The sequence below is a fragment of the Marmota marmota genome, unplaced genomic scaffold, assembly GCF_001458135.2.
Source record: "Marmota marmota marmota unplaced genomic scaffold, marMar, whole genome shotgun sequence".
Lineage (NCBI taxonomy): Eukaryota > Metazoa > Chordata > Mammalia > Rodentia > Sciuridae > Marmota > Marmota marmota.
Window position 1 is genome coordinate 3,304,899 of NW_026000241.1, and position 25,468 is coordinate 3,330,366.

The following is a 25,468-nucleotide window of genomic DNA, read 5'->3' on the forward strand; positions in this document are numbered from 1 at the left end:
GTGTGGTGGGAGGGAGAGGGGGAGGGGGAGGGGAAGGGAGGGAGAGAGAGAGACAGAGAGAGACAGAGAGGGAGAGAGAGACAGAGAGAGAGACAGAGAGAGAGAGAATGAGAATGAACATGGTGTTGATATTTATGGGCTCAATATGGGGTGAGGGGGAGCAGGGAGGGAGTGGGCTGTTACTTCTTTATTGTCTGAGAGTTCACGCCACTTCAGGGATTGGAGGTTTGCCATTCATAGGGATTGGAGGTGATGGTTTGCACAGGATTCAAAGTTCCCACCATTCAGTATGTTACAGACCTAATCTCCTCGAACAGAAGCCATGGGGGCACCATCTTTACCAACACCTATGAGAAAGGCATCCCTGGGTTTGGGAGTGCAGTACCTGCTTCAAACCCATGGTGAGTGTAAAACCTTTTCATTGGCTTGGGCCGATGACTGCACAAAGGCAAACAAATTCTGAGATGGTCCCCTTTTTCCTATGAGGCAGGAGGATGTCCTGGCAGGCCTTACCTCCAATGCTAGCTGCTTAGCAACCAACTCACAGGCACCTGAGTCCCCCATGGACCTGTGAAAAAGCACTCTACAAAGTCGGAGAATGGATATTCTGAGCCATGTTTTATCTTAGTCAAACTAGATTAGACTGATCCCTGGAAGAAATTGGCTGCCAGGCCTTGTTTGCACGTGAATTATTCTGATCGTAAACCGCCAAATAAGAGTTTAGCTGCTTCTCTAAATCTGCAAATTCACCCGTTCCCATCAACATCTCCAAAGGGGTCTCAAGATTCTGACTCATGTATCTCTCAAACTGCTCGGTACAAAAATCTGTCCAGTTAGACCCCCAGAGGAGGCAGTCACTGCCATTCAGACAAGCCCTGGCCATGGACACCCAGTCATTGGGCGGAAGGGGTTTTTGGCAAACTGAGTTGAGCATCCTTTGTACAAATGGGAATTAGGGCCATAAGTACCACAAGCATTTTTAATTCTTTTAAGGTTTTAAAAGGAATGATAGCGTGTATGCAGACATGCTGGTTTTGCTCGTTAACCCTGTTCAAAAACTGGAAGGAGCTGAAAAGCTGTAAGGTCACCATGGGGGTGACAAGGGTGTACAGGGTGGAGGTCAACACCCTGTCCAGGATGCATGTGTCCCTATGGAGCTGAGGTAGAACCCCAGGCAGGTTCCATAGAACAGGGAGACAACTGAGAGGTGAGAACTGCAGGTTGAAAAGGTCTTACAAATCCCTCCTGCTGTGGAGATCCACAGGACAGAAGCCACAATTTTAGAATAAGAGAAACAGATCCCAGAAAGAGGGAAAAGCCCCATGATGCCTGTCACTGTGTACAATATGACACTACTGATGAAGGTATGAGCAGGAGAGCTTGAGGACCTCAGGGAATTCACAGAAATAGTGTGGGATTTCCACGTCTGTGCAGAAGGAGAGCCTCAGTCCACTCATGCTCTCAGGAAGGGCTCCCAGCACACTGATGAGCCAGCTCAGGAGAAGAACTGAGCACAGAGCTTGGGGCTCTTGAGGACCGTGTAGTGCAGGGGCCGGCAGATGGCCAAAAAGTGGTCATAGGCCATCACAGTAAGAAGTCCATTGTCCAGCAGTCCAAAAACGATGAAGAAGTACATCTGGGTGATGCAGCCTGCGTAGGTAATGGCCTTGCTCTGTGTCTGGATGTTCACCAGCATCTTGGGGATGGTGGTGGAGGTAAAACAGAGGTCAGAAAAGGACAGGTTGGAGAGGAGGAAGTACATGGGCATGTGCAGGTGGGGGTCTGAGATGGTGGCCAGGATGATGAGCAGGTGGCCAAAGATGGTCACCAGGTATAAGGACAGGAACATCGCAGAAAGAACCGATTGAATCTCTAGTTTCTCAGAAAGTCCCTGGAGGAGAAATCCTGGAGTCCCCGTGTGGTTTTCTGGATCCATGTAAAGTAAATGTCCCCAGGGGAGAAGCGGCAGCTAGAGGAAGTCCATGGCCACCTCCGGACCCTGGCTGCCTGGGGTGTGGACCCAGTGCTCTAGGAGGCATTGGCTTGGTGGCCCCTCCTCTGCTGTGGGTCACACTGGGGTTCCTTAGTGCTACTAGTTCCCTTTTGTTGCCACCACCAGCTGGAAATCCCAGTCACCAAACCTAATTTAGTCCCCAAAGCTGACTGGACCTAGCGGACTCCCCTGCACCTGGTCAACAGCCTTCCTGATCTCAGGTGTCTTAGGAATGACTTCTGAACTTCACTTTGAAATGTCCTGGTAATAACCACCATTTAGGTAAAATGTTAAAAGCCAGATCTGTATAATTCCCATTAATGATGAGGAAGCCACATTTTCTATAGGCTTGATTAATATTTAATTAAAAAGTATAATGGACCAATCAATGAAGAAATTGACTCACCCAATTCATCACCCAGAAATATCATCAGTAATTTTGAAATCTCACCTATTTGCAATGCATATGAATTATTGGGAATCTCATGGAAATAAATGTGCCAAAAATTTTTCCAAGTCTATGTTAACCCTGATACCAAACCACAACTGCTTGTTCTGTAGAAGCACTACAAGACAAAGCATCCAGTACTTGCATTAATTAGCACAAATAGAAAAAGTCACAAAGTATATTCATGCAGTGTCCACAAGGTATTCATGAAGCCTTTTGTCCAATCCAGATGTCCATCGGGAGTTTTTCCTTCCTTGGAGGGGCATGGACCATAGTCACATAGGTCCTGACTTAAAAATAGCCTTTTTGTAAGTTTCTTAGCAAATATCTGCAGGTGCTGTTTGTACTCACTGCCCAGGAAGTGACCCAGGCCCACCTCCCTGTCTTCCTAGTCTTGTCTCCTACTCTTTACTTCTTACTTTACTAACATGTCTGTCAGGAAATTATCTGGGGATTAATTTTCTTGGCAATTTGGCCTCTACATGACTATGAAGAACTTAAGTGGAATATGGCATTATGGGGAGCCTTCCACATCCTCAGAAGCCCATGTCCCACATAGAGCAAGGTCTCTTCCTTGTATGCACCACAATATTTTATTTTTATAATTTTTTTGTATTTATATTTTATTTTTTCTCAAAAATTTTAAGGTGAGTTCTATTCCTTTTGAATGCTGTGGTTGTGAGCATCCTGGGAGGCTGTTTTTTTTCTATAAGTTTTGCATGGAAGAGGCCTCATAGGAAGGGTGGGCAGTAGAAGAACGTTTAACAGAGAAACTGAGGAATTGGGCTGCAGATGGCATCTGGATGTTGAGTTTGCTCAGCACCATGTCGGGCATGGACAGAATTCAGGATCTGCAGGAGTTGAATGTCAATCATGTCCTACAAAAATCCCTTCACGTGGCCAACACCATGAATTTCTTGAAACACACAGCACAGAGTCTTTGTCCGGTCCTAATGGCTAAAAAATGTAGGTTCAGATTTTCCATGGGTAAGGAGGATGTAGCTCTCGCGATCTTTCTAATTAGTCTGGAATGATAATTATTTAAAAATGACATAAGATTATTGAAAAACAACTCACAGCTTCCGTTTAAAAAAGGAAAGAAATGATTTGTTAGATAAAGAGATTTCAGCTGCTCATATACAAACATGAATGTGAGATGATGGGTAAGTTAATTTCCTTTATTACAGTAACCATTTTATTTTCTGTATATTCATGGGGCACACCCCAGAAATACACAATGAGTTTGTAAATTATAGCTGTTAAGCCATTGTGCCTGGGGGATAACCAATGGAGGGTCTTAGCAACCATCTTGCTCCCTGATTTTTAAAATTTTCAATTGACAAATAATAATCATCTACCTTTATAGGGTACGATGTTGCACGCATGCACACACACACACACACACTTCAATCACAATATTTTCTTGCACAATGGATCTATCAGGGCATGATCAAGAGGCCACGTGGGATTTCATTTTGCTGATTTTGTACTTTCTCAGAAGTGAGGCTGATTCACTGGAGCCTTATGAATGCTGTGCTTCAGAAAATTATTCATAACTGGTTACAAGACAAATGTTTTGTTTTTGTGAAATGAGCCAAGGGAGGGGTTCCAAAATGAGAGGAAGAGAGTCCATCAACTGACATCCTGGAGATGCCCAGTTTAAGGAGACACTGGAAGATAAAATGACATCAGGCCACCAACAGAGTGGACCCTCGCAGTCCAGTGCCCAAGATGGTAGAAACACCTGATCATATCACCTGAATTTCAGAAGCCTTCGTTCCCAACTGATGCCTTCCTATTTTCTAGATTTAAAAGTTGACATTTCTCTTCCTCAATGTGTATATCTTTCCTAGGGCTGTTGTGGAGGGAGGGGGGGTGAATCTATTCAGTTATCTACAACCAGAGGAAGATTTTTACAGCTCCATGAGAGAGAAAGCCAACCTATGTAATTGTTGTGATAGACAAAATAATGACCCCACAGATGTCCACATCCTAATCTCATAGCCTGTGAGTGTTACCATGCCTGGAAAAGGTAATTCTCAAGAAGGAGTATGTTAAAGATTAAAAAATCTAATTTAACATTAAATCTACTTAGATGGCACATATTAATGGTATAATGTGATGTTTCCCTGCCTGTCTACAGTGTGAGTGTTTACATCAGGTTAAACATAACTATCTCTTCCAACATGCATTAGTTATTTGAGGTAAAAACTCTCAGAATCCTTTCTTTGTATTTTAAAGAGACTTGGTGCTGGGATGGAGCCTGGGGCCTTGTACATGCCAGGCAAGGGCCTCCCACGGAGTGGCCCCCAGCCATCAGAGCTGTTGGAAAGGCACAGTGCACTTTGTGGTCTAGTGACCTACTGTGCAACACACCACAGAGCTTCTTTCTCCTGACTGTAACTTAGTACCCACTGATCAAGCTTTTCCCACCCCCTCCTCCCCAGCCTCTGGGAACCACTGTTCTACTCTTTGTTTCTATGAGATCAATGTTGCATTTCACATATCAGTGGGATCATGCATGTTAAGCATCCTGAGATGAGAAAATCATGCTGGATTGTCCATGTGAGCCTAAGGTCATCACCAGGGTCTTTAGGAGACTCAGATAAGGGCGGGGACACAATGATAATAAGCAGGAACTAGGTGGGTGGGAGGGAGGGAGAGAGAATAATGTAAGGTCAGCCCACAGGCAGGCATGATGGTGGAGTCCAGTAGGCAGGGGAAGAATGGTCTTTGGACAGGAGGAGAGAAATCCTGCCAATACCAGGGAACGTGAGCTCTGGGAGGAGGGAGTGACCCTACCGTGCTGGGTCAGGAGGTGTTGGATACAGCCTTGCTAGACAGAGTGTAGGCCTCGGGTTCAGTTGTTCGTTTCCTGATCCTCTTGAGCCATGTCCTGTACTGCTCCCAGACCTGCAGAGGCAACCCACGCTCTGGGTCAGCTCACAGAGAGGGGTGCGGGTGGGGAGGCATGAGTGGGAGCTGGGCAGGGGTACCTGTTGGCTGAGGAGGCAGTACACCAGGAAGATGAAGACGCCCTGCAGGCTGTTGACGATGGTGAAGAGGTAGGCCATGACGGGGGCTATGGGGCCCACCTGCAGGACACCCAGACACCAGGTGCAGCCCAAGATGAAGAGATGAGCCATTGCTTTAAATGTCAGCATCCTAGGTTGGGGGAGAATGGAGGCTTATAATGCACCCACAACAAAATCAGGCTATTCCCCTCTCCACCCTTGGATGCATCTACTCTCCCCTGTAAGCAATTTCTTGGACTGAACTCTGATCTTTACTCAATGATACCCCACAATAGAAATACCATTTTGGGTCCAGGACAGTGATACTGCATAAGGTGAATTCCAAAAACTCATTTTCCACGAAGATCCCTAATTTCATTAACCAGTGTTACTGAGGATGCCCTGTGCTAGATTTGGACATAAATCACCAAGAGGCTGTGGGCAGAGGTGCACGCCTGTAGCCCCAGCTCCTCAGGAGGCTGAGGCAAGAGGATCACTTGGCCTGGGAAACATAGTAAGGATCTATCTTAGAAAACAAACACAGGACAAATTTCTGTTTTCATTAATCGATTGCTCTGTTCAAGTGTCTAATACAACTAAATGATGATATGCAAAAATTTGAAAGGTTAATCAGAGGAACCCAGAAGAAAGAGCAAGAATTTTACCCAAGATGCAGAGTGAAGGAACAACCCCGCCCCCTGGCGGACTGAACTGAAGTAGCGTTTATCTACAGGGAGGAACAGTTAGTTATAGGGTGGGAAGGATTCTGAGCTGAGGGTGGGGCAAGAAAGTGCAGCCTGAGATGTGGCGACTGTCAGGAGAATAACAATGCTCTTGGCACTCTTGCTGTGGAAGAGCTGAAAAAGAGTCCAAGCATTGCTGATCAGCCAACGCCAATTCCTCCTGAGGCTGAGGAAGTCACAAGCTGGGATCAGAGTTGGAGGCATTTTGGGGCATCAGCAGCAGAGCCCTGAGTCTAAGATGGCAGGTATAGAAGGGCAGCTGTATTAATTATAGGCCACACAGAGGGGCTGCCCAGGCACATGGCTTTGCTCTTGGGCATCATCCACCTGTGTGGGGTTGTGTCCCCTGGTCCCTCCCACCTTGTGTTTTGGAGGGTGGACACATCTCTGTTGATGGAGGACAGCTTGCTCTTCACAATCCAGAGTGTCATCAGGAAGAAAACCATATTGACCTTCAAGAAACCACAAAGGAAAGACAGCAGCATGAATCTGACATAATTTTCCTGTGTACATATATGACAACATCACAGTGAATCCCACCATCATGTACATTCACGAGAATGGGCTCCTAACTAGATAAGGTATATTGCATGCGTGTGTAATTTTATCAGAATGGATTCTACCTTCATGTATAACTAAAAAGAACCCCCCAAAAGAAACTGCAGGAGGTTTATGAATATCTTCTTTTCCTTTTTGCAGTTCTGTGAAGGGAACCCAGACCCTAGTGCATGCCAGGCAAGCTCTCTGCTTTTGAGCTACACACAAATCCCCCACAGCAAAGTTTTATTGAATAAAATTTTAAATCTCTTATCTCTCCATTGTAGCCCATGTAGCTTTTAGTATTTGACAATAGCGTTAGAATTTATAGATGCAGAAGTCTTGGAAAACCCAACCCAACCCATAACAATCCAGGGATAGTCCTGTTCTAACCACCATCCTTATAATCCTGCTCTTCTAGTGACCCTCATGTGGACAGCAAGGAACTCTGATGACATCACTCACACAAGAGATGGCATAGGCAGGTCCAAGGAAGCCCCACACAAACCCCTGTTCTGGATTGAGCCAGCACCTGAGCAAAAGAGAGAACAACATCACTTTGCTGTGTTCATGTAGGACTCCATGACCAGTTTCACTCCACACATGCACAACCACAAGGATGGGAAGCCAGACCCCTGTATGTGTGATATGTCACAGTACACTGTACTGCCATGTATATCTAAAAAGAACAAATGAGAAATTAACAAAGAGAGAGAATAAGTGCATTGATCCTTGAAGACACAGAGCAGTTATTTCGATCTCTTCCTCCCTTTCTTCAACAAACATTGAGTGTCTGGGTGGTAGGCTTTCTGTCTGGCTCTGAAGATACCAAGAAAGTAAACATGGTTGTAAATCTCCCAAGTCTCACCTCCAGGAAGACACACACTGTAGACACATTGTAACAATGAAACAAAAATGGAAGGTTCTGAGGATGAATCACTGGAGGGCATATTAAGTTTTGGGTCTGTGGGATTAAGATGGTTAAGGAGAATTCCCCAAGGAAATCACATGTTAACGGAGACATTAAGATGGGAGGGTGTTACTGAGGTAGTCAGCTCTGGAGCAGGGGAGAGGACTGTGAACATGGTCACAGTGCTTGAGAGTCTTGTGAACCTGACATCATTTTAAGGGCTCATCTTGCCACATTCAATAGCGTTGCTTTTTTTCTGCTGCTAAACTTACCCAATGACCACAATTCTTTCATCATTTTATGGACATGGAGTTCATGTACCATAAAATTCACTCATTGAAAGTGCACACTTCTGTTACATTGTCATGTGGTGTGCATGCACGAATATGTAGCAACAAATCCCATCATTAGGTACAACTATAAAGCACCAATAAAAATGCAGAAAAATGAACTGCACAGTTTGTGTGAACAAAACAGTGCTGTGTAGCCATCACCTCAACCTAACTGTGGAACATTCTCACAGCTCCAGAAAGAAACATGTGTACATCAGCACCCGCTTTTCCCTCCTGCTCCCACCCCTTACCTTGTCCCCAGCCACAGGAATCTTATTTTCTCTTATCGATTTGTTTCTTCTTGGCATTTCACATAATAGAATCATGAAATGTGTGATCTTTAATGACTACATTCTTTCACTTAACATGATATTTCAAGGTTCACTCATAATGCAGCTAAATGAAATTCACCCATGAAGATATTAATTGTCTGTCTTAGAGGAGCCCAGCATGGTATTTCCACCCAGGCCCATCGTGTGCACTGATTCAACCCTACCCCCCTTTTCTGCTTTCCTTGCCACTGCCCTGCACCCTTCCGGATCTCTTGAATTCACTCTGTTCTACTTTCAGGTGGATTTATTTTTTAGCTTCCACAAATGTGAGACAACATGTGGTACTTGTGTTTCTGTGCCTGGCTCATTTAACTTAATATAATGTTCTCCAGTTTTATCCCTGTTGCTGCAAATGTTAAATATTGTTCTTCTTTAAGGCTGAATAGTAATGCATCGTGTATATATACCACCTCTTCTTTCTCCATTCATCTGTGAGGGGCACTTGGGCTGATTCAGTGACTCAGCTATTGTGGAGAGTGCTGCAATAAACATGAGTGTGTGGATACCTGCTGGATTTGACACCTTTGGGCACTTAACTCAATTCTACCTCTATTTTCATGGATAAAATCAAGCTAAGGACAGCCTCTACTTGCAAGTAGAGATGTGAGGATTATTTGAGTTAATCCGTATAAAAGTGGCCAGAGAAGCACCTGACATGAAATAAGCATGCTATAAATCTTAACTATGACACTATTTTTAATTTTAATTTTGTAATTAAAACATTTTTGTTCTGCATCATTAAAGTTTAAAACTGGTATAATGAAATCCCTAGGACTGACATGTGAGCTTAAGCAATTAAGACCTTTCACGGGAGAAGATGATGAGGACTACTCTCCCTTTCTGATTGCATATCCTCCTGTCACTGAGATAACCACAATCACAAGTTTGGTGATTATCTTTGTCTATTAGTTTGGTTATTTAAATGAATTCTACTTTCCCAAATGAGTAATTGGGGCATTCTATAGGATTTGGATAAAATGTAGGTTAAATCAAAAACGAAAAATTTTATTTTGATTTGTTTTTCTTTGCTATTTCTAGGAGAGAGATTTCATTAATTAATTAATCCTTACTATAATTTTTCACAGGAAAGATGCCCTAGGGGTTACTAATTAGTGTTGCTGTGCATCTTAAGCTCTGAAATACTCAAAAGGCTACTTTGGTTCAAGTGATGACCGTGGACATGCTCAAGAGGAGAAGGACAAGTGGGGTCCGCATTTACCGATCAGGGGTGCCATACAGGTGAGGTCTAGCTGCTGCAGACACGGCCACGATGGCGGCCGGGACTCTGTAGCCCACAGGGAACATGAGCCTCCTCATGAGCCTGTTTCTGCTGGAGGAACTGAGCACAGTCAGGTTCCGTGCGGTGAGGAAGAGGAACAGCCCCTCCAGCAGCATCCAGGTGAAGGAGGCCAGGTAGAGGTAGTGCAGGGCACCTGCAGTGACCGCGCACAGCACCTGGGGAGGAGAGAGACCCCAGGGCAGAGCAGAGTCAGGATCTGGGCATGGCCCGGGACACCCCTGTGCCTTGTGGGCGGGATTCTGCTGTGCACCAGGAGCTGCACTGTGGTGCTTCAGCCATGGGCTGCGTGTGTGCTCCCATAGATTACAGCAGAGCTGGAAAGGGCCTGCTGCCCAGTGACTTCACAACCTTCCAGTGCTGCCCTGTGGTGTTCCTCATGCCATAGTGGTGATGTCACAGCCTCCCAGGGCAGCACTGTGGTGTTCCTCATGCAGTAGTAGGGATGCTCTTGTGCACAAACCTGCTGTGTTGCTGGTTATGGAACAGCAGGACCACACAAGGACAGGCAAGACCTAATACTACACTATGCTTTTCACATCATTTTAGAAGGGACTGTAGTTCACAGGGTTTAGTATCTTCTCTCCAAATGGTGCTGATCCTGGGAACAGCTGAGGGCGCACATTGAATGACAGTATCAGTAGCTGGATATTCACCCATCCCTGGACTCTTAAGAGACAGAAGGTCACTAAGTAATCCTGTGCATCAAAGCAGAGAAGATACTCAACCCAGAAGGTGGGCAGACCTATAAGCAGCAGGAAATAGCAAGGGAGCAAACCACACAGCCCACAGCACTCCAACAACTGACTCTGTAGGCACAACAGCAGAGGAAATGTTGGAGAAGAATTTAGAAAGCTCCTAGTTAAAATATTCAACGAGCTAAAAGAAGATGTGAGGAATGAACTTGGAGGAGATACAGGAAGTGGAGAATCATTTCACTAAATCCAGATCATAAAAATGAACCAAATAGGAATTTTGTAAACAAAGGACTTGATGAACCATTTTAAAAATTCAGTAGAACCTCCTTTTTCTCCTGGTAAAAAGTGTCTGCTGTAAAACGGGGTGCCGCGTGACACCAGCCCAGTCACCTCCTTCTGTCTCCTGATTGAATCAGGAGGCCACGTCTGGTGATTGAGGGATGCCATCTAGAGTTTGCGTCAGTTCACCCTACCAGGTCCCCTAATGAAGGAACTCCCCCAGGATGCAAGCCCTGTTGCTAAGCAACACGAGATGCAGGTGATGGAGTTGTCAAGAGGGCTCATTTTCTTGTTGAATCCATCAACATACAACGGGCATCGACCTCCTCTGTATTTCCCCGGGGCCCAGTGTTGAGAGCCACAGCCGAAGGGGCCCCAGCAAACTTCCAGCTGCCGGCTGATGATTGGCTCACAGCGGCCCCAGCAACATCTAGCTGATTGGCTCCTCTGCGGTGATGCTCATTGGGCTGTTTCCCTGCCCTTTCAGACCACAGAGCTGCTCATTGGGGGACTTTTTTGGCTCCGCCCACATGACCCAGCCAATCGGCCTCAAGAGCAGGAGGATTGTGGGAGGTGGAGAGAAGCTTGTGTGGGAGAGAGAGGCTTGTGGAAAGCCGGTGGTGGCAGTTGAGGCTCTGAGGATTTTTCCTGAGAGGCTGTTTTGTTTGGCGTGTGTGGTTCTAAAAATAAAGTTAGTTTCTTTTGACAAGTGGCTTCTGATTGTGCCCAGCCAGACTGCGGCAGCCCAGGCTGTTTGATTAGGAGCCCGGGCAGCCTGTCTCCTGAGTTCAGCACCCCTGGGCTGGCGGGGCGGGGACGCCTTGGTACCTCTGGCTGGGTTCTGTCGATGGCCGTGAGGAAGAGCAGGTGGGCCAGCAGGAGGCAGAGCGAGAGCTGCAGGTGCAGGGAGGTGCTGGTGTTCTGGATGGCTCTGCACAGGAGGAAGGTGAGGGCCGCCAGGACCAGGCACAGCAGCGACACGCCCAGCCCCACGCAGGTGATGACGTACAGCACAGGGTCATTGTCCTGGGACAGAAAGAGGAGCCTTCACAGCCACGTGCCCTGCTCTGGGGTAGGAACTCCTCCGCTATCTGTGTCATTTAGTGCAGCAGATTCAGGAATGGAGGGACCAGGTCCCTGTGTGAAGCTGATGGGGGATGGGCTCCAGGTTGAGAAGGTTGGACTGTAAGGTTTTCAGAATGGAGCAGCTAAGTGGCTAGAAGGGCCCTGATGTGTGGAGTCCTTACTCAAGGAGGAGACCCAGGATTCCTGACTTTGGGGCACAGTAAGGCGTATGTTGATATGTAAGTGTGTGTGTGTGTGTGAAGACCTTGCTGAGGGTCCCTTTGTCCCTGTCCCATGAGGCCACAAGACAGAACCTGTGCCTCAGTGTCCAGCATTAACCTCCCATCCCAGACACCACTGGCCTCAGTCCAGCTCTGCCTGTTCCTTACTGGCCACAAGTCCCTGTGTAGGTAGAATTAGATACTTGGTTAAAAAAATAAAATGAATGATAGCAGTAGCTTAAAATTCACTTTCCCCCCACTTCTTTCTGAAAATCATCTTCAAGCCATAAGGACATTTAAAAGCCCACCATCAATTCTATTTCAATGTAATTGAGGGAAAGAGGAGAGAAGAGGAAAGAGGCAGGGGAAATATTCAAATGGTAAATAATGAAGGTAAAATTTCAAAGCAGGTGCATCTGGATCAAGTGCACACAGATGTTGTTTGTGTGGATTTTGTTTTTGCAACATATCTGTTAATTTGAAATGGTTTCACAAGAAAATGTTTGAAAAGAAAGTACAAACCCTGCAGGTGACATTTGTGCATGCTACATTTCTGCAAGCTACATTTGAGACTATGGTGGAAAGACAAATTGGGAAATTAGGAGGCAGGACAGGGGAGGAGCAGAGGGAAAGAATGACACCTGATAAATGAAACAGAGGCAAAACTTTCAAAATAGATCCCTCTGGGTAAAGAGTAATGGGGTGGTGGGTTTTCTTTTCATTTCCTCATGGTTTTAAGAGGACCTGGAGAAATAGGTGGGAAAGTGTAAACTTTAAGTTACCATCATCATTAATTTTCTTGCTTTAACCAAGTATCTGATCTATTCTATTTTTGTTCTTGAAACGTATCTAAAAAATAGAAATTGTTTCCTAAGAAAGCACTTAAAAATAAATGTTCCTCTAAGTGATATTAACGTGCTGAATTTTGAGAACTTCTGATGTAAAGACAAAATCTAATTTCCATAATATATAAAAAGCTCTTGGCTGAGATCTTTGTCATGCTCACAGTCACAGGGTGTTCACAGTAAATACCCATAACGTGGGCTCACCTGAGAGTCTGAACCTGGGGAAGCAGAATTGCCTACTCACCTGGCCAGAGGAGGAGGTAAACAGCCCCCGGTCCAGCCATCCTCCCTGACTCCCCTGACCCCTTCTGACCTCCACCTTCACCAGACTTTCCTTTTTTGTAAACCTGAAACCCTGACTATAGTTGAATTACAGACCTTAGTGGTAAGTAGAATTCTAACTTGGTCTTTGTATGTCCACCCCCTGCTGTTACACAAACCTTCTTCTAATTCTTCAATTCTCTGATAAACTAGGTGATGCTGTAGAGGAATTTTGCAGGTGGAATCTAGGGCTTGATCTGTTGACTTTTAGATTAGGGAGTTAATTCTCCTGGATCTAGTCTGATCAGGCAATTGCTTTAAAGATCTGGACTCTTCCAGGGCAAGCAGATTCAAAACTTGAGATGGATTCCATACGATGGACATTTTCATGCTGGTTTTCAGATAGGAACACTGGTGTTTTGTGAGAAGGCCAATCAGGGGTCATAGGAGAGGAAATGTGGGTGGCTCTTAGGAACTGAGTGTGGTCCCCCCTGACAGCTGCTAAGAGAAGGGAACTGAACTCTGCCTGCAACCAGGGAGCTGGAGGAGGGCTGCAAGACCCAGAAGAGACTGCGGCCCTGGCTGATGTGATCTTGTCAGTCTTTTAGAATCTGTACAAGGAACTCATCCCCCTGTGCTGGGTTGCTGACCCACAGAAACTGCGAGGGAACAAATTTGTTTTACTTCATCAGCGACATCTGCATAAGTGTGTTTTGCAGCAATCGATGCTGAAGGCAGCCTCTCACCTGCACATGGTAGTGGGCCATGAGGACGGCAAAGCTGCTGAGGTGGGTACAGTGGCAGGTGGTGCTGCCACCTCCGGTTTTCACTGTCATGCAGCCTGCAGTGGTCCAGTGACTCCCATTCTGGCTGTGGTCCCAGAAGACACAGAGCACCTTGTGCCTTGGTGCAGGTGTCACCAGCTGTAGTAACAGGACAGGGGTGTGAGCTGGTCTTCCTGCACTCAGAGATGCTGACCTAGGAAGGGCCGGCTTTCCTGTGTGGGGTGCACCTGTGGGGAGTCCTGCTGAACCTCAAGGTTAACAGGACAACAAGGGTCTGCCTGGGCCTGGGGCTCTTCCCACTCCATGGTCCTCCCCCCCACTCACAGGATGGGAGAAGGTGAAGGTAACTGGTGAGCTGAGGTTCTGGGTGTCGTTGCTGCTCAAAAAGGCTGAGACGACATCTGAGAGCAGGACAGACGAGACTCTCGGCAGCGAGTCCTCGTGTGTCCCATGGGGAGCCACCTGCTTCTCAGGCTCCAGGACCAGGGGAGCCTCGGCCAGCAGCTTGTCCATCCCTGGGGTGGAGACCAAGCCCACCACAGAAGGGCCTGCAGGACGAGGCCACGGGTGAGTCTCAGGGTCTCCTCCAGGGCCTCCTCCTTAGATGGCCTCTCCTCCTTTTGAATTGATGTATTATAATGATACATAATAGTGGGACTTGCTGCTCCACATTCACACGTGCACTCAACAGAATGTGGCCTCATCACTCCCCAGAACCTCCCCTTTGGACACTCTTGTAGTGACCTCTTCCCACCCACATCACCCTTTAGTCTTTAATTCTGTATTTTGGGCATCTTTTCCCACCTTGAGGCCTCTTCCAAACAGGATGGTAGTGGTGTAAGGTGGACATCCCACCTTTTCCCCATCTCAGATGTTACCTGTGTAACAAGATCCCTGTGCCGATTTCCAGTTCAGCTGCATCTTTGCCTGATTTAGACTCAAGGTGACATTGCAAATTCCTTGCTTCTGCACCTCCAGGGACAGTTCTATGAGTAATGGGAAGAAGTAGTTTTATGTTAGGAAAAAAATATATATATATGTGGATATTGTATACGTACATGGGTATATCACATATATCAAGGACCTATGTGTAACTTCCAATTCACTATAACCACACACATGTATATGTGTATATATAGACACACATGTGTTCACATACAGATATGTATATAATCCTTTGTAATTTCAGGTTTTATATGTATATGTATATATGTGTTGTGTATACATATGTGTGTATACATACATGTGTATGAAATCTGAAGTTATTAAGAATTGTAACAGTAGGAACAATTGTGCACCAACATATTAGATAACTGAGATGAAATGGACACATTCTGAGGGACACAGAAACTACGAAATCCGACTCAAGAAGATTTGGAAAATTTGAAGAGACTTTTAATGGGTAAAGAGATTGAATCAATAGTGAAAATCCTCCTAAATGAACATGTGAGATCAGATTTTCACCAATTCAATATGGCTGAATTTCACTAACTATATAGGGAAGAATGAACATGAATTTTTTCTAAACTCTTTCAAACAACAGAAGAGACATCTAGTAATTCCTTGAGGCTAATCTTACTCTGATGTAAAAACAGATAAAGATATCACAGGAAAACAAGAGACCTATATCTCTTATGAACATAGACTCAACAATCTCTAACAAATATTAGGAATAAATTTAACTAAGAAGCTCAGGACTTGTACATAGAGAACTACAGAAGGTTTTGAAAGGCATTAAGGACCCCAAATGAAGGCAAGGACACCTTGTGTTCATGGATGGGGAATATTGGTAAGATGGCCACATGCCCCAAAGGGATCTACAAAGTCAATGTCATCCCTATCCATTTCCCAACAGCCATCAATATTATAATTTGCTTAAATAGAAAAACTCACCTTAAAACTAACACAGCATTGCAAGCGATCCAAGTAGTTAAAGCATGGCTGAAAAGAGCAACAAGTTGGAGGACTCACACTCCTGATTTCAGAACTGACGGCAAATGAGCAGAGCCCAAAGCAGCGTGGTACTGGCATGAAGACAGAGGGAAAGGTGAGCCCACACATAAACCGACACCTCTGAAGTCAATTGGTTTTCAGCCAGGGGACCAAGACTATTCAATGGACATAAGAACAGTCTCTCCAATGATTGATGAGGGATTACTGGATATCCAATAAAAAAGAAGGAAGTGGAACCCCTACCTCACACCACACACACAGATTAACTCAAAATAGAACAAGGCCTCTATCTAAGAACCGAAGCCCATAGGAGGAATTATAGTGGTATCTTTCTGACCTTGGATTTGGCAATGGATTGTTAGATATGACACTGAATGTACAAGCCATGAAGGAGAAAGTAGATAAAGTAGACATCCTCAAAATTCAAAACTTCTAACATTAAAGTGAAATGATTATTACAGATGTTCAAAGATAATCTATAGGATGGAGAAAGCATTTCCAAGTTGCACATCTCATAATGCTCTCCTGTCAAAGTAGATGAAAAGTTCTTACAACTCAAGAACCAAAGGACCAACCCAATCACAAATGCACAAAGGATCGGAACAGATATTTCTCTAAAAAGATAACCAAATGGCCCAGAGGCACATGAAAAGATGCTAACCATCACCAGTCAACAGGGAGATGCAACTCAAACAGGCAATGAGACTTTTCCTCACATGCACTAGAACAGCTGTGATAAAACCAACTGAGTCAGAAGTAACATGTTTTGCCAAGCCGTGGAGAGGGGATCCTTGCACCCCTCTGGTGGTACTATAAAATAGTGTGGCCACTCTGCAAAACAGTCTGGTGGTTCCCCCAAAACTACACATGGAATTACCATGTTACCTACCAAGTCCAGTCCTTACAGACACACCAAAACACTGAGAAGAGTTATTCAAACAAACACTTACACATCAATATTCTTAGTAGTAAGTCACAATAGCCCATGGGTGGAGCCCACCCAAATGTTCATCAGTGGCTGAGTGGGTCAGCTCAACACCCATAGGATGGAGTCATATTCTGCCGTGAAAAGGTATGGAGTGATGCTATGCCATGCTCAACAGCATTATTCTAGGAGAGAGAAGCTAGAGGGACAGGCCACACTTTGTATGATTGCTTTTTACTAAATGGTGGAATAGGCAGCTCCATTAAGACATCAAGCAGGTGAGTGGATGCCAGGGTTGGGGGAGGGGAGGAATGAGGAATGAAAGCTGAGGAGGCACTGCGTTTGATTTTGGAGTGAGAAAACTGTCTTAGAAATGGAGGTGATGTCTGCATCAGTTTGTGAATGTTCTTGATTCCACTGAAATGTAAAATTGGTGGATTTAAAATGGTGAACTTAATTGGTGAAACTTGTTAAGTGAATTTTACCACAATAAGACAATTAATACCTAAATATCAAGCAAGATTAATTTACATTACTCGAAATTAGCTTTTGAAAGCTGTTTCTATTTTGTTACCTAAAATTCTTAGGAAAAAAAATTTAGTTGTAGATGGACACAATACCTTTGCTTTATTCACTTATTTGTATGTGGTGCTGAGGATCAAACCCTGTGCCTCTAGGCAAGTGCTCTACCACTGAGCTACAACCCCAGCCCCCCTAAAATTCCTTATTGTCATTTTACTACTGGTAATTTATACTATACTGTAAGTGTGTACTATTTTTGGTTTTCTGCCTTTTTCACTGTTGATTATTTATGTGAGTCACGCTGAGGTATAGTGTGGCTGCCCAGCTCTAATGGAATCAGAAGAGGATGAAGCAAGGAACAGGGGCTGGCACAGACCTAGGGACTTACGTGTGCCTGCAGAATAATTGAAGGTTGCTGTCCCCTCAGGCAGTGTACTGCTCAGGTGTCTCAGGGCACTCTCCAGTTCTGTCAGCAGGTGAGTGGCCACACAGTGCTTCTGTGATGAGGTCAGGGTCTCCACATCCCCAGGGGTCTCCAGGAGCTCATCCACCTCCTGCATGATCCCCTGGAGGGATGGGGGCACAGAGCAGGTGGACTTGGGCCAGAAGGTCCACATGAAGAGCTTGACCACTCAGCTCCAGAGAACAGACCCAGATGCTGTCCAGGTGGGGATAGAGAGAGCATGGTTTGGGACTCCCTGGGTGGTCCTTGCTCCTCAGAGGTCAGCCCTGGTTCGTGACTGTCAAGGATGACAAAACCCAAAAACCAGGATGAGAGCAAGAGGACAGACAGTGCAGTGGGCATTCTACAGTGTGTGTGGTTACCTATGTCCTCTTCCACCTGCCCTGGGAGAGTGGCCAGCTCAGAGCAGGACTCCACTGTGCTTGGGCTTGTTCCCCTCCCCCCAGACCAAAGCTGCCCACCTCCCTCTATGGGAGGTCTCTATCCGCTTCCCGCCCTTACCTGGATGGTGTCCTTGGCCTGATCTGGCTTGACATCCTTGTGCAGATTGTTGACTTTGTCAGTGAAGCAGGAGAGTCTCTGAGGAGGTGAGATGAGGGGTCACTGGTGGGTGGGAAGCTCATGGCCAAGGGGTGGACAGGGTGCTGCCCCAGGGATTCCCACCTCCGTGTCCTGGCTGGGGTGCTCACCTGGCTGTGGACTCCAGGGGGCGGAGACCAAGTGTAGGGGCGCCTAGGCCCCAGGTAGCTGCGCCCAGACCAGGTGTCGCCAGGCTTGGCTGCTGGGACAGGACAGTGGTTCATTAGAAGTGCAGGTGTGCGTGGGTGCGTGCAGGAGCATGTGCACCAGCGGACCAAAGTTGGGATGGAGAGAGCAGCGTAGAGAAATGAAGGAGGCCAGGCAGTGGAGAAGGGCGTGGCCAATGAGGGCGTGACTAAGGGCGTGGCCGATGAGGGCGTGGCTAAGGAGGGCGTGGTCGAGAAAGGTGTGGGGTACAGAGGGCGACCTTTCCAGGCCAGAGTGTTGGCTGTGGACTGGACCTACCCTCGAGTCTTCTACCTTCTGAATTTCCATACTGGGTCCCTGGGTCCATCTTGGCTGTGGGGAAACTGAGTGTTTCAGGTGTGGTTGATATTGGCATGGAAGCGGTGAATACCATCAGGGCAGCATCTAGCAGGGGGAAGAGAAGGGAATGGCGCAGGAATGAGCTGTCACGAACACCTCGGATATCTTGATCCCTCCCCCTTGCGGTTCATGAAAAACAGATGGGCAGCAGGGTGTTCTGAAGGTCCAGAAGTGGCCCTATGCGGGGAGTTCTGAGTCTTGGGGAGTGAACAGGGATGGGCAGTCAAGAGTCTTGCATGGCCCTGAGATGCCTGGAGAAGGTGGGGCAAGGAGCCCAGAGAGTGGGACAAGGTCTGCCCATCATTGGCTCCATGGACTGTGAGGCCAGTGGTCGTACCTTCAGGCTCAGTGAAGACCACAGTGTTGAAGGGTGAGGAGGGAACGAGTAGGGCCCAGCTGAGCCCCTCACTGAGCTGAGCCCCAGGGTGTGGGTGTGTCTTCCACCTCAGCCCTGCTCACCCTGCCTCTGCCCATCCACCTGAATGAGCTCTGCCCCCTCACCCCACAAGCCCTGGCTTCTTTCTAACCTAGCAACACAGCACGGGGCACAGAGGGCACAATAGCAATAGCCACCATCTGAGGCCGAGGGCTTGTACTTAGGAGGATCCTGACCCTTAGGTGCAGTTGTCCAGGCTGCTCACTGTGTCAGGGTGCCTAAGCCCATGGTAAGCAGGGGCTGAAAACCAACCCACTTTCCAACTATCAGATGTGGCTGTGTCCACCTAGAGAGGAGGAGCTTTTTGAAAATTCATAAAAAAGCTTTTTTCATTGGTCAAGACTTGTACATATGATACAGTGTGCACCCACGGGGACCCTGTCTGGTCAGAGTCCCCTTGATCCTCAGTTTAGCCAGGCTGTCATACAGGCACCTGTAATTTTCATAATCCTCCTGGTAGACACAGGAGGTAGGCACTGTTATGATCACCTTCATGATACAGATGGGGAGACCAAGTTCAAAGACAGGTAGTGATTTGACTAATAACATGCAACTAACAGGTGGCACAGGCAGGTTTTAGCCCCAGGCAGCCAGTCACAGAGCTGGCCCCTGGCATTCATGCTACCCTGCTTCTATGCTAGTTTACAGGTACATGCAAACCTGCCTGTCTCAGACCAGGACATCACTCCTGTAACCAGAGTTCTGTCATCTAGATGTCACAGGAAAGGGTCTGGCAACCTCAACCCTGATGATGGGGAGGTGGGGGACGGGCCTACCTTGCAGCTGTTCTCCTCTCATTAATAAAAGGATTCTTGGCTCCAGAAATGGGCACACAGCCTGGGGTGCACGTGCAGCAATTGTGCCCTGTATGATCTGGCTGTCTGCAGATTTTCCACGGGGCACTCTCATGGCCCCCATTTGGTGATGTCTGAAACATGATGGGTCAGAGGCTCACCTCCCAAAGTTGTGCTTTCTCTCAGGGAAGAGACCCAGGTGCTCAGCCTGACCCTGCTGTGAGATGTGGACAGAACTAAGACCCCAGGTGGACCTCCTGAGGTCGGGCTGCTCTGGAAGTCCCAGGACCACTCTGCTTTCTGGAGCAGAGCCCAAGGACATGCGGGTTCAGATTCTGTGCCACGGTGGGGCCTGGCAAGGGATCTACATCTCGTCTCCATCCTGGAGTGGCAGAGGGAGACCCAGCCATTCCCTGTACCCTCCCCTCTGGGAATCTTTGCACCACTGGGGTCCTACAGGTGGTCTACGCTCAGGGAGAAGGTGGCAGTGATGGCCAATTTTGATGCCTAAGCAGTGGGGGGTGGGGGGTGGGAGATCATGGCCAAGGGCTTCCCAGAGTGACACTCATCATTAACATCTGAGGATAAAGCCAGGTGCTCAGAAAAAGAGCAAAGCTGGGCACAGCCCATGACTTCACTTCAGAATCTACTGAGAAGCTGTTGTGACAACACAGTGTGGTTCTGTATGGGGACAGACACACACAGCCACGGAGCAGAACAGACAGCCCAGAAAAACCTACGTATTTACAGCTGATTTTTGATGAAGGTGCCAAGAGCGCACAATAGGAAGGACCCTTCAGTAAAATGTCTGGGACCCTGGACATGCCAACCAGGAGGACATCAGACCCTCCCCTCACACCACACAAAAATCACCTCAGATTAAATAGTGAAGGTCAGATTGGAGCTGCCCAGCTGCTTAGCGGAGAGCACAGGGGAGAGCTGCGTCCCGGTGGCCTGTCAGTGATGGTTTGGACGAGACCCAAGCACAGGCAGCAAAATACAAACGGACCAAGGGGATCGTAGCCAACTAACAGCTTTTGAAAAGCAAAGGAAACAGTGGACAGAGTGAGGGACAACTCAGGGAACGGGAGGCCCACTCACAAGCCACACATCTTATTAGGTGTCAATATGCAAAGTATCATGAGGAGCTTGATCAAGCAACTCAGCAGTAAGAAACCCGCTCACCCCATCCGCAAATGGGCAAGTGACCTCAACAGATGCTTCTTAAAGGGCGACAGGCGAAGGGCCCAGAGGCCCGGGAGAAAACCCTTGCGATCGCCAATCCTCAGGGGACTAGAAATGAACTGTAGTGAAATATCACCTCACACCTGCTGGGTGGCTGTTGGGGAATCCGGATGGGCACACGGGTGGCCAGCAGTCAGAGCAAAAGACGCTGTGCACACCAGAGCTGGGAACGTAAGTGAGCCCCGCTGTGACAGAAGGCAGTGGGGATGGTCCTCAGATATTAAAAATAGAACTACCTCTGAGCCACATCCCCATCTCTGTTTATTTTTTATTTTGAGGCAGGGTCTCAGTAAGTTGCTTAGGGCCTTGCTAAGTTGTTGAGTCTGGCCTCAAGCTTGTGATCCTCCCACCTCAGCCTCCTGAGCTGCTGGATCCCAGGTGTGCACCACTGGGTCTGGCCAATGTTCTATATTCTTGAAAATCACTAAGGGATTAGATTTGAAGTGTTCTTACCACAAAAATCAGCATTTGAAGCATTGCATATACTAATCAGCTCCATTTAGCCATCCCAGTGTGCACACATGTTTCAACACATCATTCTGTACATGATGAATATGTACAATATTTTTATTTGTCAGTTAAAGAAATAAAGAAAAAAAAACAAGAAAACACTCGTGGAGAGGGATGACTGAGATGGTTGTGTAACAGGAATGTCCTCAGTGCCCCACAGAACTAGTATACTGGATCATGGTTAAAATGATAAGTTTTATGGATGCAGGTTTCATCCAATTTTACAAACCCCACCACTGAGCAGCAACAAGGAGAACTAAAGCAAGGTGCTCAAGCAGGTGAGGTGGCACAGGCCTGTAATCCCAGTGACTCAGGAGGCTACGGCAGGAGGATTGGAAGTTCAAGACCAGCCTCAACAACAGGGAGGTCCTAAGAAATTTATCAAGACCCTGTCTCCAAATAAATAATGAAAAGGGCTGGGATGTGGTCAGTGGTAAGGCACCACATATTTAGATCTGCAAGACCAAATAAACAAACAAAAAAACCTGAAAAAAAAACCCCAAATATAAAGAAATCTCAGGTGCTCAGGCCCCAGCCTGCTTCCAATTCCACCTGCCTTTCCTCACAGTGGAACAAATGCACCCTCGATCGTCCCCAGGAATCCCCCAGCTCCTAGTGTGGCACTCAGAACTGTGGGTGGACAGTGACAGGCCTTTCCAAGGTGCCAGCTTGTCTCCGGGGAGTCTTGCTGTCACCACCCCTGGAGGAAGTTCCCCCTTATCAGAGAGGGCCACAGACAGGAAATGAGGAAGCTTCTGGAAGCAGCTCCCAGCTGAGGCCTGGGGGTGTTTCCTGGCTTCTTATCTCTCCTGGTCTCTAAATGTGAGGGGAACATGCTCAGGAAGCAGGTCCCCTTTGAGTGCCACAGGGACCCACAGGACAGAGGCCTGAGGTGAATGGCCAGCACAGCAGCCTCAGAGAACCCAAGACAGGAGTGAGTGACAGCTCATGGCAGATGGCCCTGGGTGTCCCAGAAAGGGGCCAAAGATTCCCGGAGCCCAGAGGATTCCTGGGGTCAGGATGAGGCAGGGAGGGCTTCTGGTCTCCTGGACCCATTTTTGCACCTGAGGATGCCCTGCTGGGACCCCTCATCCGGGCTGTGTGGATCAACAGCAGGACGGGCCAGGACAGGGGCCGATGCACCCTAAGGGCCCCTTCCAGCCCCCAAGGGGTGATCACAGTCCCCTCCCCTGTTCCCACCTGGTAGCAATAGCTGCATATGTGTGCCATAGGTGGAGGGGACAAGGTGGTGGGTGTCGCATGGGGACAGCTGGGAATGAGGTGCAGCAGCACCCCCAGGGGACCTTCCACCAACTCCCACATTTACCCACATCCTGGGCTCAGCCCCCCCCCCCAGCTCCCTGGGTTCCCCAGTAATGAGCCACTGAGAGCCACCACCTCATGGGATCTGGGGCTCCAGGCTCCTGGGGGCAAGGACATTCAAACCTACAGTGTATGCACAGCACACTAGCATACTTAACAATAAAGACTGCAAAGAGTAAGGTGTTGTCTGGGTATNCTGATCCCTGCCTCTGACCTTGGCCTTCACACCACCCTCCCTCTCTGTGCTGGGGGGACAGTGGCCTGGAGTGGGCACCACCTGTGTCAACCAGGGCCTTGGCCCCTGTGTGTCACAGGATACCTCTGTCCCAGTCCTCTGGCTGACACCCCTGGATCTGGACCCAGGGGACAGTGCTGAGGTGCACGTGGGCTTGAAGCTTCTCATCCCCCCAGACCTAAGGGCAGGTGAGCACAACTCCTGGCCCAGGACCTGTTCAGCTCAGAAGCCATTGCTAACAGCACTTTCTGGGAGCCAGGACCTGCTCAGTGCCTTTGGATCTCATTTCCCTCCTGATGACTCCCCCCTCCCCTGCTTTGTTCCTCTGGTGCTGGGGACTGACCCAGGGACTCACACTTGCTAGACAAGTGCTCTACCCCTGAGCCATGCCCCAGTCCAGGACTCCCCTTCTGCAGATGATCACTCTGGAGCACAGAGAGGTGAGGTGACTTGACTGAATTCACACAGTGAATCAAGAGCAAAGTTACCTCTGGTTTTGGATTTGATTTTCTACAGTGCTGGGGAGGGAGCCCAGGCCCTGCTCATGCCAGGCAAGAGCTGTGCCTGGGAGCCGACCCCAGCCTCTACCTTTGTTTTTAGCCTTAGAAGATAGGGGCTCCTTCTTGTGGTTTATTCGTATTTTTTTCTCTCCCCTGCCACTTTTACCCCCTTGGGACGGGGCTTCACTCTGTTTCCCAGGCTGGGTTGGACTCCTGGGCTCTAGTGATCCTCCTGCCTCAACTAGCTGAGACAACATGAGACCACAGGAACTGGCCACTGTGCCTGGCTGTTTTTTTTTTTTTTTTTTTTTTAAAGCAAACAAACAAACAAAAAAAACCAGCAGAAAACAACAATGATGTCATCACATCACACATGATCACCACCCTGTTCATCATCACAGGCACTCTGAGGATGGGGCCAAGCAGCTGGTTCCAGAGTGCCCTGACAATCCCCTGCCTCTCATGCTGTTTTTGGGTTCATGCACTGCTGCCCCATCTCAGAGGCCAGTAGCCTAGGCTATAACTGGGTGCTGTCCCCAGATCAGTTCTGGTGCCCTGAACTGCATCTGGGCAGTGGGGTGGGTGAGGGGTGGGCCTTACCTATACATGTGCTCTCAATCATATTAGTGAACTTTTTTACCCCAGGAAGGAAATCAAATCCTGGGCTGCACGTGCAGTAGTAGCTCCCCTCCACATTGTGGCAATCAGCAAAAGGTCCACAGAACAGCATCCAGGGCAGTAGCGAACATTCATCGATGTCTGCAACACAATAGGATTAAGGGTCACCTTTCCAACTTATGTGGTCTCTTAGGCAAGAGACTCCTGTTCCCTACCTGGCTCGCCAACATGTGGTCTTATGGCAGTTAGTATCTATTGGAGAGAATCTTGGGTTTCACTGCTGAGGCTGTGCTTTGCCTGGAGCAAGCCTTTCCTGAAGACCACACAGTCTGCTCTGTTCAACTCAGTCCTCTGGCTGACACTCCCAGTTTGGACACAGGGGACAATGCCAAGGTCGGGGGTGGGCTATAAGCTCAGTGTCACCTTCCCCAGACCTAAGGGCAGGCTGAAACCAACTCTTGAGCCCAGGTCCTCTCTCTGCCAAAAGCCGTTTATTTCCCTGGTCTCTCTGCCATCTTACTCTTTCCTTTCTCTTTTCGGTCTTGATGATGGCCTTGAGGTCAAAGGCTCAGCCCTTGAACATTACCCATGACCCCACTGGCACTGGGCACCCGCAGTCTCTGATGTGCCCCTGCCCCTCCCCCATCCTCTTTACCATCACAGATCTCCAGGGGGTCAGTGAAGATCTCTGTAGATGAAGAGGCAAACCCCGGCTTGCAGCGACAGGCGGTGGCATTGACACATTCTGAGTTAGGAGGGCACCGGGGGTTACAGGCTGTGGGGGCACAGACTGGTCAGAGGCTGGGAGGGGGCAATGTGGTCCCCAGAGGAGGTCCCAGGAGGTGGGGAGATGCCCCAAGCTTCCCTGCCCAGGCTTCTCCTCCCTGGGCTGTGGGTGCAGGGCCCTTCCCAGGCTCAGGCTGTGGACATGCTGCTCCCCCACACTCACCCTGAGAGCCCTGGGCTTCAGCTCTGGAGAGACTCAGCAGGACACACAGCAGCCCTGTGACACAGAGAGGGCTGGTCAGTGGGCCCAGCAGGCAGAGGAGGCCGGAGGTG

The 25,468-nt window shown here is 48.0% G+C and overlaps 1 protein-coding gene across 6 annotated transcripts in view; it reads right to left on the minus strand.

The window, feature by feature from the left end:
* The window catches only part of LOC107145002 (adhesion G protein-coupled receptor E2-like), a 452,375-nt gene that overhangs the window by 40,109 nt on the left and 386,798 nt on the right, over positions 1-25,468 (minus strand). The window contains exons 21-26 of one of the 6 annotated variants that reach the window (XM_048795126.1): positions 7,201-7,267; positions 6,559-6,650; positions 5,438-5,606; positions 5,244-5,354; positions 3,427-3,466; positions 2,331-3,267 (exon numbers count right to left, since the gene is read on the minus strand). In XM_048795126.1, coding sequence (XP_048651083.1) covers positions 5,253-5,354; positions 5,438-5,606; positions 6,559-6,650; positions 7,201-7,267 — 430 coding nt within the window. In that variant the 3' untranslated portion in view covers positions 2,331-3,267; positions 3,427-3,466; positions 5,244-5,252. Of the gene's footprint in view, positions 1-2,330; positions 3,468-5,243; positions 5,355-5,437; positions 5,607-6,558; positions 6,651-7,200; positions 7,268-25,468 lie in introns of those variants that run through there. The other 5 variants (XM_048795125.1, XM_048795127.1, XM_048795128.1 and 2 more) reach the window with 5 other exon arrangements.